Here is a 15187-nt window from a genome sequence, read left to right as displayed (position 1 = left end):
CCTGGTTAAGAATTAACAAAGTCCAAGAAAACTGCATACAACTTATCAAAATTTATAAAAGACAGCTGTAACAAAATGTAGATCTTAAAAGAAATTATAATATAAAATTTATGTAATTAGAAATTCTTTAGAAACACAGAGAGGACAGGGTGCAAAGCCTCAGACCCATGCAAGCAGAATTTTGGAGCTGAGTTCCTTGCATAAAACCAGGAGCTGTGAAAGGTAGATGCACCTATCCATGAAAAATGGAATAAAAAAGTATTGCTCACCAGCCAGAGGAAACAGCAATAAATGGATATGATACGGTCTAAGATTCTTGCATTGTCTGAAAGTAATGTTAGTCATTTATGTTAAACTTTAGTAAGACAAGAGTGTATATTGTAATATCTAATGTTTCCACTAAAAATAAGGTTAAACAAAGTGTGGCATACAACCTAATAGAAGGGAAAAATGTAACAATTTTTTTAAGTATTATTTAATCCAAGAGAAAAAAAGAAAGGAATGAAAAGGAACATAAAACAAGAAAAATAGAAAACAAAGCATAAGCATGAAGGTAAATTCTCAAAGGACAAAGACTGTCCTGGTGAAGGAGATAACCTTGTGAATATATATTAAATGTAAACAAACTAAATTCTCAAAAGGCAAAAACTGTCTTTGAAAGGAGGATAACTATGTAAAGATGTATATAAATCTGGAGGAGGAGGGAAATTCACTTTAATAAATCTGAATGTCATGGGATTTTTAGGAGATTTTTGCAGAGGGGGCGAGAAGGGTCTTTTAAAATAAAAAGGGGAGGAGAAACAAGAGAAAGAAAGAAAAATAGGGAGACTACAATTGTGGTGACTTAAATACCATCTAGATATTAGAGCTTTATTGGATCAAGAGCACTACTGGCTCACTGCTGCTAATGTAGAGCTACCTCCTTGCCCACCTCCCCATTACTTTCCTGTATTTTAAGTTTCAGTTCCATTGTAGTAGCCATCTGTTTTCCTGAACTTTTCTGAATAGGAACTTCGATTTTCTAACTAATGGAAAATAAGGAAATTTTAGGGTTAATGGGAATAATATTATAGGACGATAGTTAAGTATAGATATTGTGGAGCCAGACTACTTGGATTTGATTCCTCTCTCTGACACCTGCCTGCTGTGTGACCTTTGACAAGTTCTGTAAGCCCTCAGTTTACTCATCTGTAAAAGGAAAAATATAGGACTGTTGTAAGGATTAAATGTAAATATAAGTAAAATGCTTAGAACAGTGACTGTCACAATAAGTGCTTTGTAGTCATTAACTGTTAGTATTGTTACTATTATTGTCATTATGAGGGGTATGATATACTATTTATTTCTTATCTAGCCTGTGGACTGGGTTAGTGTCCCTGTAACTGAGTGGGTAAGGGCTAAAAGGGCTGATGAAACTATTCAATGAAGACTTTCTGGGACTCTGCCTACAACTTCACCTGCTTCAGTGTCCAGGTGACTTAGTATAAAATAGAGTTAGAGAGATGTCTCTTCTTCCCACCTCTGTACTGAACTGTTCTGGCATTCCAAGCACTGGAATCTTGGGGAATACTACAAGGCAGCACCTCCATGTGGATCTCATTGCTTTTGTGATGGCCAGTGGCAGCAGTGAGGTAGTAAGATGAAACAGCTATGACTCTCACCAACAGATTTTTATAGGGACTTAGGAGGCAATTTTAGGAATTTATAGTGCACTACCTTAGGGACTCAGAAATAAATGGGGAGGATTTTGAAGGGGGAATAAAGTCCTGTATTATGGGGACTTCCCTGGTGGCGCAGTGGTTAAGAATCCGCCTGCCAATGCAGGGGACACGAGTTTGAGCCCTGGTCTGGGAAGATCCCACAGGCCACGGGGCAGTTAAGCCTGTGTGCCACAACTACTGAGCCTGCATGCCATAATTACTGAAGCCCATGCACCTAGAGCCCATGCTCCTCAACAAGAGAAGCCACTGCAATGAGAAGCTCACGCACTGAAATGAAGAGTAGCCCCCGCTCGCTGCAACTAGAGAAAGCCTGCGTGCAGCAACAAAGACCCAATGCAGCCAAAAAAAAAAAAAAAAGTCCTGTATTACTATGATGGGATAATCATGCTGGCAGCTGTTTGCTCACTCTAAAGGTTGGCATCAAGGAGGACAATCCTATCTTGCAACCCATATCCCTTTGTGCCAACATTGACAACAAACTACTGTGCCAGATGGTCCAGAGACTGGGCTTAAAATCACAATATTACATTCTCAATTTCTGTACAATTAGAAGTGAATGGCTACCCTATCAAACTACCACTGGCATTTTTCACAGAATTAGAACAAAAAATTTCACAATTTGTATGGAAACACAAAAGACCCCGAATAGCCAAAGCAATCTTGAGAAAGAAAAACGGAGCTGGAGGAATCAGGCTCCCTGACTTCAGACTATACTACAAAGCTACAGTAAGCAAGACAGTATGGTACTGGCACAAAAACAGAAATATAGATCAATGGAAGAGGATAGAAAGCCCAGAGATAAACCCACACACATATGGTCACCTTATCTTTGATAAAGGAGGCAAGAATATACAATGGAGAAAAGACAGCCTCTTCAATAAGTGGTGCTGGGAAAACTGGACAGCTACATGTAAAAGAATGAAATTAGAACACTCCCTAACACCATACACCAAAGTAAACACAAAATGGATTAAAGACCTAAATGTAAGGCCAGACACCATCAAACTCTTAGAGGAAAACATAGGCAAAACACTCCATGACATAAATCACAGCAAGATCCTTTTTGACCCACCTCCTAGAGAAATGGAAATAAAAACAAAAATAAACAAATGGGACCTAATGGAACTTAAAAGCTTTTACACAGCAAAGGAAACCATAAACAAGACGAAAAGACAACCCTCAGAATGGGAGAAAGTATTTGCAAATGAAGCAACTGACAAAGGATTCATCTCCAAAACATACAAGCAACTCATGCAGCTCAATATCAAAAAAACAAACAACCCAATCCGAAAATGGGCAGAAGACCTAAATAGACATTTCTCCAAAGAAGATATACAGATTGCCAACAAACACATGAAAGAATGCTCAACCTAATTAATCATTAGAGAAATGCAAATCAAAACTACAATAAGGTATCACCTCACACCAATCAGAATGGCCGTCATCAAAAAATCTACAAACAATAAATGCTGGAGAGGGTGTGGAGAAAAGGGAACCCTCTTGCACTGTTGGTGGGAATGTAAATTGATACAGCCACTATGGAGAACAGTATGGAGGTTCCTTAAAAAACTAAAAATAGAACTACCATACAACCCAGCAATCCCACTACTGGGCATATACCCTGAGAAGACCATAATTCAAAAAGAGACATGTACCGCAATGTTCATTGCAGCTCTATTTACAATAGCCAGGAGACAGAAGCAACCTAAGTGTCCATCGACAGATGAATGGATAAAGAAGATGTGGCACATATATACAATGGAATATTACTCAGCCATAAAAAGAAACAAAATTGAGTTATTTGTAGTGAGGTGGATGGACCTAGAGACTGTCATACAGAGTGAAGTAAGTCAGAAAGAGAAAAACAAATACCGTATGCTAACACATATATATGGAATCTAAAAAAGAAAGAAAATTGTCAGAAGAACCTAGGGGCCAGACAGGAATAAAGATGCAGACCTACGAGAGAATGGACTTGAGGATAAGGGGAGGGGGAAGGGTAAGCTAGGACAAAGTGAGAGAGTGGCATGGACATATATATACTACCAAATGCAAAATAGATAGCTAGTGGGAAGCAGCCGCATAGCACAGAGAGATCAGCTCGGTGCTTTGTGACCTCCTAGAGGGGTGGGATAGGGAGGGTAGCAGGGAGAGAGTTGCAAGAGGGAAGAGATATGGGGACATATATATATGTATATGTATAACTGATTCACTTTGTTATAAAGCAGAAACTGACACACCATTGTAAAGCAATTATACTCTAATAAAGATGTTTTAAAAAAAAAGTGAATGGCTAAAATTAAAATAACCAGAAGTATCAAAACAGCCTTTGAGTAGTGGGGTTTTTTTTTAACATTTTATCTTTTTAATATAAAATAAACTTGCCTGGAAACAGATCGTTAAACACATCTGGTAGTAATTTAAATTGTGTGATATGTTTAGTGAGGACTTTTTCAATCAATTAAATTTATAGTATCTCTGCTTATCTCAGTATAGGCCATGCAAGTTCCCTGCCAATTACATTTTCCTTTTTTGGGAGGCATCTGAGACCCATCTTACTCTAACTCCTCTGTACCTTATTATCCTGCTGTCCTATCCATAGTTTTTTGGCCACTGATGGGTACTTTCCCATCCAGACATTTGCCAGTGGCTTATGAAGTTGTCCAGCTTGAGAGTTCTATCCAACAGGGGTGTCCTATATTGGGTAGTGATGAAATTAAACTTTCAGGGGAATTGAATGTATCATACAGAGAGAGTCTGCAGAAAGTCATGTGGTATAGAAATGGGAAGATACATAGAGGAAGTTAGCAGAAGCCATGAGGAAAGAGGAGGAGAACAGAGATAGGTTAGGCAATAAAATGTACAAAGAGGAAGCAGATAGACACAGAAGGAGAGATGAGGTTATTAAGTCAAAAAATAGTCTAGAGTTGTTCTTAAGTCACTAGTATATCCTAGAGAGCAATAAATGGTCTTCTAATTCTCTTTGTGCTCTTCTAGAGTGGTTTTATCTCCTTTCTTAACTTTCTGTGTATCCTGTTATAAGCTCTATCACTTGAAACCCAAATGCCTGTTTATTCCTTGCAAACTGAATGATCCTAACACCCTCATTTACAGCATTAATTTAACAAACCATGTGTGTGAATTTAATTCCCACGTAGGACAAGTTAGGTTTGCCAAGTTCTGTGATCCTCCTCTCATGCACACAATGACTAGGAAACACATCAGTTGTTACAAGAAAGAACAGTTCCACAGTGTGTAAGAACTAGTGCACACCTGTCTTCAGTGTTGATAAAATAAATCAAAGCTGAAGACTAGGGACTTTCCTGGTGGCGCAGTGGTTAAGAATGTGCCTGCCAATGCAGGGGACACAGGTTCGATCCCCGGTTTGGGGAGATCCCACATGCCGCGGAGCAACTAAGCCTGTGCACCACAACTACTGAACCTGCGTTCTAGAGCCCGCGAGCCACAACTACTGAAGCCTGCACTCCTAGAACCCGTGCTCCGGAACAAGAGAAGCCACCGTGATGAGAAGCCCGCACACTGCAACGAAGAGTAGCCCCTGCTCGCCGCAACTAGAAAAAGCCCACGCGCAGCAACGAAGACCCAATGCCACCAAAAAAAAAAAAAAAAAAAAAAAAAGCTGAAGACTAAAGATGGTGAAACAGTAGTTACTTTTTAACATGGAAAACTACCCTTTCTCCCCTTTTACATATAAATTACTAGAGAAAAATAAGTAATAAATACATATATGATAGAAGCATATAGTTTAATTCTTTTTACCATTTACCAGGTAAATCTCATATAATTTATTTTCCTAACCCTACCAGAATCATGTGGAGTTGGGAGGGGTAGGGATGGATAGTTTCTCAAAAGGATGCAAGTTCTGTTACCATAATACAGGGGAAAGATATTCCAGCAGACAAAAATAATAGATAACCCTTATACAACTCAGTTGGAAAAAAAGCAAAATATGCTTGACAAAAATATTACATTCCAGTAAAATCTGTAAAGACCATATAGCAATCTGAAAAATTGTTGTAAAACAGTGTTAAGTAAAAAAGGCAAAGTATTAAGATGAAGGTATGATGTGGTTGAAGCTTTGGAATATGCAAAAATTAATAACCTTTTTGCATTGTGATAGTAGAATAATGGATTATTACATAAAATCATTAGTATATTTGTAAAAATATTTGACAGTAAACAAAATGCATTCATTAAAAAAGAAAGACACCTCATTCTGCATTTAGTAGAGAATTCCTTTTCTTTCTTTACATGAGAATTTGCTTTCCAAGTAACTGTGTATGGGCACTGGGAGCTGATTATGAGATTTGCAGATCTTTCCTCCTGGCTTTACTGCTCTTCCCCCAGGTTGAAGAGCTTGGTGACCATTTGCAGCTCTGTTGCTGTTGCTGCAGAAACACCACCACTGTGACATGACTGCTGCCATATACCACCACTCCCCACTGCCATCAGGTAGTTTGCAGGGAGGTCCCACCTCAGCCAGAGCTAAAGTCCAGTGATCCATTCAAGATGCTGTTTGCCACAGTTATGAACCTGGGTGGATCCTCAGAATGTAGGGAAGGCCATTTCTCTCCTCAGTGCTATGCGCAGTCCAGGGCAGACTGGGATAGAAACATGTGATGACAACAACAAAATACAACTGCTTGGATCCCAGTGTTTGAGCTCCACTGACCCGCTGTGTCAACTCTCATCCACATGCAACCATTTACCCTGTGGCACATAACTACCTTCCATTTTTCAGAGGAAATAATAAACCATTTTACACCCTTGTGGACATAAAGAAGACAGGCCAGATGAAATAATTATGATTATAATGAAATGTGTGCATGAGAAAAATTTGAAGTAAGGGTTGTTCATGCCAAGCTTTCCACACTAAGCATGTGTTATTTTGTAATTGTGTGGGTGGGGAGGTTACATTATATTACTTATAAGGACTATTGAGGAACTAGCAAATTGGAAAGAGTCAGGTATGGTTGGTATAAAAATAGCCCCAATTACAGTAATACATGGAAACTAACTATCCCCTATGGCTGATCCTCTACCCAACAGCTCAATATTCTCAAATATGTTTAAGCTTGTTTCATTTTATCATGCCAGCAATTCTACATTTTCCATCTTTCTGACTTGGTATTTACATAGATTTACATATCATCCCAGGTCATGTGGTCCCCTGTTAAAGTATTTAGTTCATCTAAATACTGCTCTTTCAGCTTAAATACCAGGTAGGGTAATCAACTATCCCAATTTGTCTGAGACTAAGGGAATTTTTGAGATATGTGGCTTTAGTGCCAAAGCCAGGACAGTCCTGAGCAAACCAGGATGAGTTATCACCCAATCCCAGGTCTGCTGTAAAGACTTTACCAACTTTATTCCAACGCACAAAAGTTTGCCTTCAAGGAATTCTTTTTGCACTTAAGGTTAATATACACCCAGTTCTAAGCAGTTTATTTAACATACATTCTCTCTTTATTAGGGGATAGTTTGCAAGTTTCTTGAGGGTAGGAGCCACATCTCTTTAATTTTTATATTTACTAATACTTAACAGAGTGCTAGTGTTTAATAAATCAATGTAAGAATTTTAAAATGTTACTTAACATTGCTTCAAGCATTACACAATTTTTCTTCATTAGTTTCATTAAGTGATTAAATTTAATGGTTATGAATGTGGGTTTTATTTTAGGACATCTTGCTGTTCAGTTTCCCACCAAGTCAACTACTGATTATGTGAGCACGGGCAAGTTAATTAGCCTCTGTGAGCCACAACTTTTTAAATCTGTAAAATGGGGATAAAAATAATACCCACCTCCCAGGGATATTGTAAGGCTTAAGCAAAATACTGTGTAAGTGTGTAATGTTTTGTCTAGCACATAGCACACAACTAGTTATTATGTGGTAGCTGTTAATAAGTGATCACACATCAATTCACTATATTCTTCCCTGCATTGTTTCTTTCAGAGAGTTTATGTCATCCCAGGCAAAAGCAGTTATTAAACCTACTGAAGATTATTTGCAGCCTCAGTTTGGCCCCAACAGACTTTTACATTCAGCGGCAGCATCAGAAGGGTCAGGACTTCAAGATTGCTCCACACATCAAACAGCATCAGATCATAGCCATGATGAAATATCAGACCCAGATAGCTACAAATCAAACAGTAAAAACAATTCTTTTTTTATATCAGCATCCAAGAGAAACAGACCTGTCAGTGCTCCAGTGGGTCAACTGAGGTAATCAAAGCTGTTCTCTGTTCTTTTTAACTGACTGTTGAAGCTTTTTCCTTTGAGAAGAATTTATAATGACTCAGTTGACTATTTCAAACATTAAAATGTAACACATCTCTAGAGTTTTGTTTCTGCTTTTGTTTTGTTTACTCTTTTCTTTGAAAGCACCTGAGTAGAATGTTGCTAATTACACTTGGGGAGAACATGAGATACACTTGAACGCGGATAATATGAAACTCTGAAAGGAATATTTGAAGCAGAATCAGGCTAAGACCATGAAATACCTTGGTTTACCAGATATTTGTGTAAAAGTAGAAATGCATACTTTTGATATTTAACCAATATTTGAAATAAAATGAAATTGAAATGAACTTTAAAACCATTTTGTGTATGTTTTCACATCAAGATTGTTATCATAAACTGTTAAGTTTATGGATAGAAGAAAATGTAGATAAAAATAAAAATTAAACTAAGAAACTGATATTCACATTATTTTCATATGTTCAAATAGGTGGATATATCGTGGTTTTAATTTATCTCACATTTTTACTTTAAAATGTTTACTTTGCTGCTGTGGCATTAGGAGTTACCAGGGTTAGCTAGAGAACTCTTAAGTAAAAAGTATGACATGTTAGTCATTTACATGTACTTTTGCTGAGAAAAATAATACAGATTGAAACTGGTTTTGACTGAAAACAAAACTTAGAAATCTTCTCTTACTGCCCCCAAGCAATTTGAAATGAAAGCAATAAAATTGACTTCAGAATGAAAAGTTTAGTATGATGTATTTGAATTTCAAATCTTTAAAAAAAAATCAAAGAACTTTGATAAACATGAAAACTTAAGGGAAAATCTAGGCCATTTACTATTTCATGATGATAAGACCGTATTACTATTTTTTTTGCTTTCTGTTAGAATATAGCATATATATATGTGTATTTTTTAAAAATGAGTGTTGTGATGTTTTATAGTAAAATGATTTAAATGGTTTATTCTGAGATATGTGTTTTACATGAACAGTTTTGGCAAACTTATCATGTATTAAATATTTTTAAATATTTAAGTATATATGGGCAATCTTATCCTATAAAAAGGTGGTTTGTTTTTTTTTTGAGGAATATTTAGGAACAATCGTTAGTGCTTATATCTGTAGAAAATACCCAGGGTAATATTTACTTAAATATTTTTACTAATCAACGTGCACAAATTGTTGTGTGTTTTTTTCTTCAGAGTTGCAGAGTCCTCTTCTTTAAAATTTAAGTTGCACCAGGATTGGCATAGATTGTCTCAAAGATACAAACTTCAACCCAGACTGATTAGAGTAACAGCTTACAAAAATGGATCTAGAACAGTTTTTGCCAAAGTTACTGTACCAACCATCACCTTGGTAACTGGTGTCCAAAAGTTTTCAGTGATTTATTTCTTCCCTTATTCTCTTTATCTATGAAAAGTGAGAAAGATGACATTTATTGTTTAAAATTTTCTGTATCTGTAAATTGCTTATATGTATATACATAGACCTCACAGGCATTGCATTCCTTTTTTTATCAATATATAAGTAGTATATTTAATTAAACAGATACAATGGCTTTATATCTCTATAGCATTGTTAAAAGGATGGAATGTTCAAGGACTAGAATTTGAGAATCAAATATTCTCAGTGTTGTGATTAACCTATTTGTATATTTTCAACTGCTACAAAATAACCATATTGGCGGAGTTATTGAGTTACTTAACTTGGCAAGTGGCTCAGTGGATTTCTATTTGATCATTGCGTCTTTTGTTTAGCGGAAATGTGTTACTTTCTTTGTTGTCAATCCCTTTCTCTTACCTCTTGCTTTCTGTTAGTTGCTGGAGGAGTGCACGGAAAAGCTGAATCTGAACATGGCTGCACGACGAGTATTCTTGGCAGACGGCACTGAAGCCCTCGAACCCGAAGACATACCCTGTGAAGCCGATGTTTATGTTTCAACGGGAGAGCCCTTTTTAGATCCATTCAAAAAAATTAAAGGTAAAAAAAAAAAAAACCAACAACACCCTACCCCCCCCCACAGTAAATTGCTTAAGGGGTGCAATTAAAAAATGATTTTCATTCTGTCTTTTTTGCATGGTTTAACAAAACTAATGTTTACGCATTTACAGCTCAGTAAGAGGATAATGTGCTTAATGAAAGAAAAATCCACTGACAGCCACGTTTATTGCCCTTCATTAGCATTGGTGCTTAATTTAATATAGATCTGAATAGACATTAGGGAGCCTGCAGGAGGTTAAATGGTGAAAATATAATAAATTAAATCAGAGATTATTGAATTTACTGTTTAGTTTCTGTGACACTCAACAGACATAATTCATTAGACTTATTCTCTCAGAAAATAGTTCAAAGTTTCAAGTATCATTTATTCATTTACACTCTTGGTCTTTTTTCAGATGGCATTAACATAATTTTGAAAATGTGGCCAGTAATGAACATATAATTCTTATATACATGTGATTTTCCAAATGAAATTTTTCATAAGATAAATGCTACAGCTTGACTTTTAACCTTGAAATGTATATATATTTTACATTTACAAAATATGAATATGTATATTTTAGACACACTTGTAGGTAAGGTCTTTTTTAAAAGTCCATTGTTTCTAACACTTCAGAAATGTGGAGATTTTCTAAAATTAAAAGAAAAATTTTTTTCAGTGGGAAAGAATCTGTTTTAAGAGAGAAATAAAAGTACCACTGTGTAAGAATATTCTTCTAAGCATGTCATACCCAGGGTCTGTTATCAAGTGCTGTATATGGTAATCACATTTAAATGACATAAGAACTTTGCCATACAAATTCAGTGTATCTAACTGCTGTATTCCCCTCTGCTTTTTATACCTTATTAGAAGTATTCTTTTTTTTCCTGCAACTGCTAGTGAACCAAAGGCCAGTGAACCAAAGGCAAGTCTAGGCAGTAATTGCATAAGTAGAAAAAAAGTAATTCTGAAGTTCATTACAGATGAAGTGATGAAAATTCTTCTTCTATTAATGTTATTATATAAAATGATACTAGGATGTCTATCTCTTTAAGAATACTTGATCATTAGGAAATAATTTCTTGAATTCCTTAGAAAGTTCAAGGTAATTTGGTCCTTGTAAAGAAACTTGTTGCTACAATACACAGTGAAAATTACCTATGCAGTAGTGTAGACCCATATATTTTTCAAATTTTGCTTCAACTTTAAAATATGGCTGCCTTTATTTTGTATTCAGTGAATCATCTGCTTGTATAAAAGCATGAGTCTTTGTGGGTAAATGTTTCTGTGACTTTTTTATATTCAGATATATATATAATAAATGCTTCCTTAAGATCCTCATTTATTTTTATTAATCAGAAGTACTTGCCGTTCTTATGATTATGGTATTTTGCAAGAGATATATAAAAATTATTTATAGCTAAGCTTCTTAGAAGATCTGGACATGTATGCCTAAAATAACAATGTCACACACATGACTAAGCTTGGTGGATGATTTTTAAATGTACAAACTAATTTCCTCCTACTTTTTGTTTTCTCTTTTATCCTTTTAAAGCCAAGTCTAGAACAAAAAACTTCTCTGCTTTGTCTGCGTATCTTTGGCTGTGTTTCACTGTGACATGCACTGCTGTTCTTTTAGCACCAAAATGTTGGCACACACTCCTGAAAATTTCACACCATCTCTTGCTGGATCAGCAAGCTTAACCCACCAAAATCTGGTGTTGTGCAATGGTTTTTGACTGATAATCAATCTTTATGCTGCTCGACAGTTGTTGCTGGGACACGGAGTAGAGCAGGTGGCAGATGTGCCTCGTCTTTTGAGAAAAGAAATTGTAGGTGAGCTTGGATACAGACTAGCACATCACATGTCCGTTAAAAAGACTTAAGTATAATGGGGAAAAAGCCACTTGTCTAAGTTAAGCTCATAGATAAGCCTATAAGCCTAAAAATTGATACTTGGTTTCTTTCAGAACAAGAATATAAACACCAATAATTTATTATATATATATTAAATAATAATTTGTTTCATATATGTAATTTATCATATATATGTATATAATTTGAGAGGGGTGTGGGGAGATTTCATATATGTATACCACCTACACATTCACTTTTTCAAATCAGGTTAAAATTACCTTTCTTGCATGAGTTTCATAGATAATCGATAATTTGCCAACTTGTTGTCATGAGTTTACCATAAAAATAAAACATGCATGAGTAGCTTTGAAACTGGTAGATAAATTTAGAGGAAGGAGGCATTCTCAGAAGTTGGAAAATTCTATTTTCTTAAGGTAAATTGGAGGAAAACTCCTGGTAGAATTTGGTGTTACTGTTGTATCTTTCCAAATGAGCATGAATATTTTATGTACAACTCACCAACAAGCATTAGAGTCAGTAACTGGTCATTATTTTAATATACTGATTTTCATTCATTCAACGAACATTCATTGAGAGTCTACTATGTGCCAGGTACGAGGCCAGATCAGAGACAGATAAAAAAAGGGACTCATAGTCTGATTTCTTTTTTTGTCATTATCCCTTCATCTCTGATTTTAAATTAAAAAAAATTTTTTAAACCGAATGCTTTGGGCCCTCCAAAGGAAAATTCACTTTATTTCTGGCACAGGAAAGCCAAATAAATCTATGTATATTTTGGCAATTATATTTCCATACTTCATTATTTTCTTATTCTTTAGAAAAATAGTGTAGAGAGTGAAAATTGCCTTAGAACTATTTCCAGATTTACTAAGGTAGAAAGAGACCTGCAGAACATCTCTGAGTTTTGAAATATTTTACCACCCTTTTGAGCATCACTGTTGACAACCAGTGGCACTGGATTTAATAGAAAGCTGGAGAGCTATTCATCACATACCTCCAAACACAGAGCTTTCATATAGAGGTCAAGCCAAGGTCAAGACTGACATGAAGCATTCCCTGTTGAAATGCAATATTAGAATAATTCTTACATTTGAAGTTGAACACCTAAACAGAAAGATTAATTGTGTGTGGGAAAAACAGAAAGCATTTTTATGAAGAGATTTGATGAAGATCAACTGTCTTATTAAGTCTTGTAATTCTGCCATTTGAAGATTCTGAAATTTATTAATGATTCCTCTAGAACTGTGAAGATGTAGTTAATGAGTTGTTTGAAAAGGCATTTTTAAAGTTTTCAGATTCATGGGCATACAGTTTAGGTTTTATTCACAGTGTCCTGGATCTTCTACTTAATAGTGGCACAGTAAAAATTCTTGCATCAGATTCATGGGGTTTATAAGAGTTCAGCTCCTTTACAACTGCTAGGAGCTGTAGGCAATGCAAACCTAGCATAAGAAATGGTTCATGCTCTGCAGTAGCTTAAATGTCTTAAAAAAGATGAGGGAAAAAATCTGTTTGGGCCTAATTCATTAGGTCCAAGTTTCACTGTGTATGGAGTTCTGATTGTTTATTTTTATTCATTTATTGTTTTTAGTTTTGTATTTTCCTTCTTTCCTGTATATCCTATTCTACTATTTGGCTTTCAGTGTTATCATTTATAGTGATTCATTTCAGTCCTGAGTTTTGTTAACCAGAAGTGAAACTGAGTATTACGAATAGGATTTTACATCTTTTATATACTGTATTGTGAAGATGTAGTCACAGAAAAAAAAAAGCCATGAAAAGAGTTCTTGATACTACACCTAAGATCTAAATTTAAACCTAGAGATTTCTGCTAACTGCCATGTGATCTACAAAATGAAATAATTTGCTGTGACAGCTAGTGATTGACAAGAATATGTGTGAGCACATTTAAAATAGGCCATCTTTTCATGTAGAAGTAAATGTCAGTGAAATGATGGATTCTCATCATTTTAATTATTGATGATTTGGAAATATTTCAATTCCACGGCATATAAGACACATTCTAGATAGCAGCATAACACTTTTTCTCATATCTGCATCAGTAATGAAATGTTCTGTCATATTTTGTTTTTCAAAAAATGCATTAGTTTAATGAACCTGGATTCATGCATTATATTCTGTTCCATTATATGTCTCCTGAATTTGTCGACTTTTAAATGGTTGTGTTAAAAGCACAAGTTTCAAGAAGTGGTCCACTACCCACATCACACTTGCTATTCTTGCTGCTGGATCTCAGGACAATGCTACAGTGCTGTCTACACCGATGGCTGCATTAGTCCTGCTAAAGCTAATACTGGGCTTTGTGATGTTCACCCATAGCGTGACCACTACTTAACTTGGGCAGCTGCAACAGGAGTTAGAGTGGGTGTTCCCAAATTCTCTATTATCATTTTGTTTGTATAGTATAGGTATTAGGTGAGACTGTCAGTCCACCTCCTCTCCCACTTAGCTGCATATACCAAAAGCAGGAAAATGATATTATGCAGAGAAAAAAAACCCACTTCTGAGAGAGCACATGATTCTTTTATCTATTTCTACAAGTGAGGGTAAAACTATAGGCGTATATTTTATATATTTCCCTATTTCAAAAGTTTTAAACCTAGAAATGTGTATAGTATCCTTACTATATAAACAGATGTGGGTCTGAAGACATTGCAAGAGATGGACGGCCCCTGCCACCGAAAGGAATCCTTTAGCCAGTAGGAAAATTTAGAGCAAGCATATGGCAACATCTCATACTGTCAAAATAACAAATCATTGAGAAACATCTAAATTCTTGACATATCCATGAATTGTTGAATTGTATATATTGTATATATGCACACAGAGGCTACACTTGTTTAATGAAGATGCCTGCAAACCTATAACTGTCCTGATAATTTGAATACTTTCTGCATGCCATGCACTCAGCACGTGCTTAAAGTGTATTATACTTTCTCCTTACAACCCGTGAGTTAGTGCTACAAGTCCACAGTCTCTTATATGCAATTCTAAAATCCAAAATTGCAGATGACCAAACAATTTTTTCATAACTCATTTAATAGCAGGACCTTATTTGGTATAACCAATCGATTGTTTTGAAGAAAAATAATTAATGTGTTTGATTATGGGCTGCTCTCCTAGACCTTGCTGGGCACATTACATAATATTTGATATATGTAACATATTAACATTTTTGAAATTCAAAAATTTCTACTTATGGAATCATATCTGACCTTAAGGGTTTTGGATATGGTCTTTCTGTCATAGCTGCAAAGAAATCTGATAAATTTTAATTCTCACTAGGATATTAACTCAGAAGGGTTATAAATGCTG

General features: G+C 35.6%; 1 protein-coding gene across 1 annotated transcript in view; it reads left to right on the top strand.

Moving 5' to 3' along the window:
• Window positions 1–15187, top strand: part of DCDC1 (doublecortin domain containing 1) — a 452054-nt gene that overhangs the window by 33788 nt on the left and 403079 nt on the right. Inside the window, exons 3-5 of the mRNA XM_073809437.1 lie at window positions 7698–7967; window positions 9192–9348; window positions 9810–9972. Coding sequence (XP_073665538.1) covers window positions 7698–7967; window positions 9192–9348; window positions 9810–9972 — 590 coding nt within the window. The remainder of the gene's footprint in view (window positions 1–7697; window positions 7968–9191; window positions 9349–9809; window positions 9973–15187) is intronic.

This window comes from Tursiops truncatus, chromosome 8 (genome assembly GCF_011762595.2).
Source record: "Tursiops truncatus isolate mTurTru1 chromosome 8, mTurTru1.mat.Y, whole genome shotgun sequence".
NCBI lineage: Eukaryota > Metazoa > Chordata > Mammalia > Artiodactyla > Delphinidae > Tursiops > Tursiops truncatus.
The sequence above is the reverse complement of the archived record's forward strand: the minus strand, read 5'-3'. Positions and strand labels throughout refer to the sequence as shown.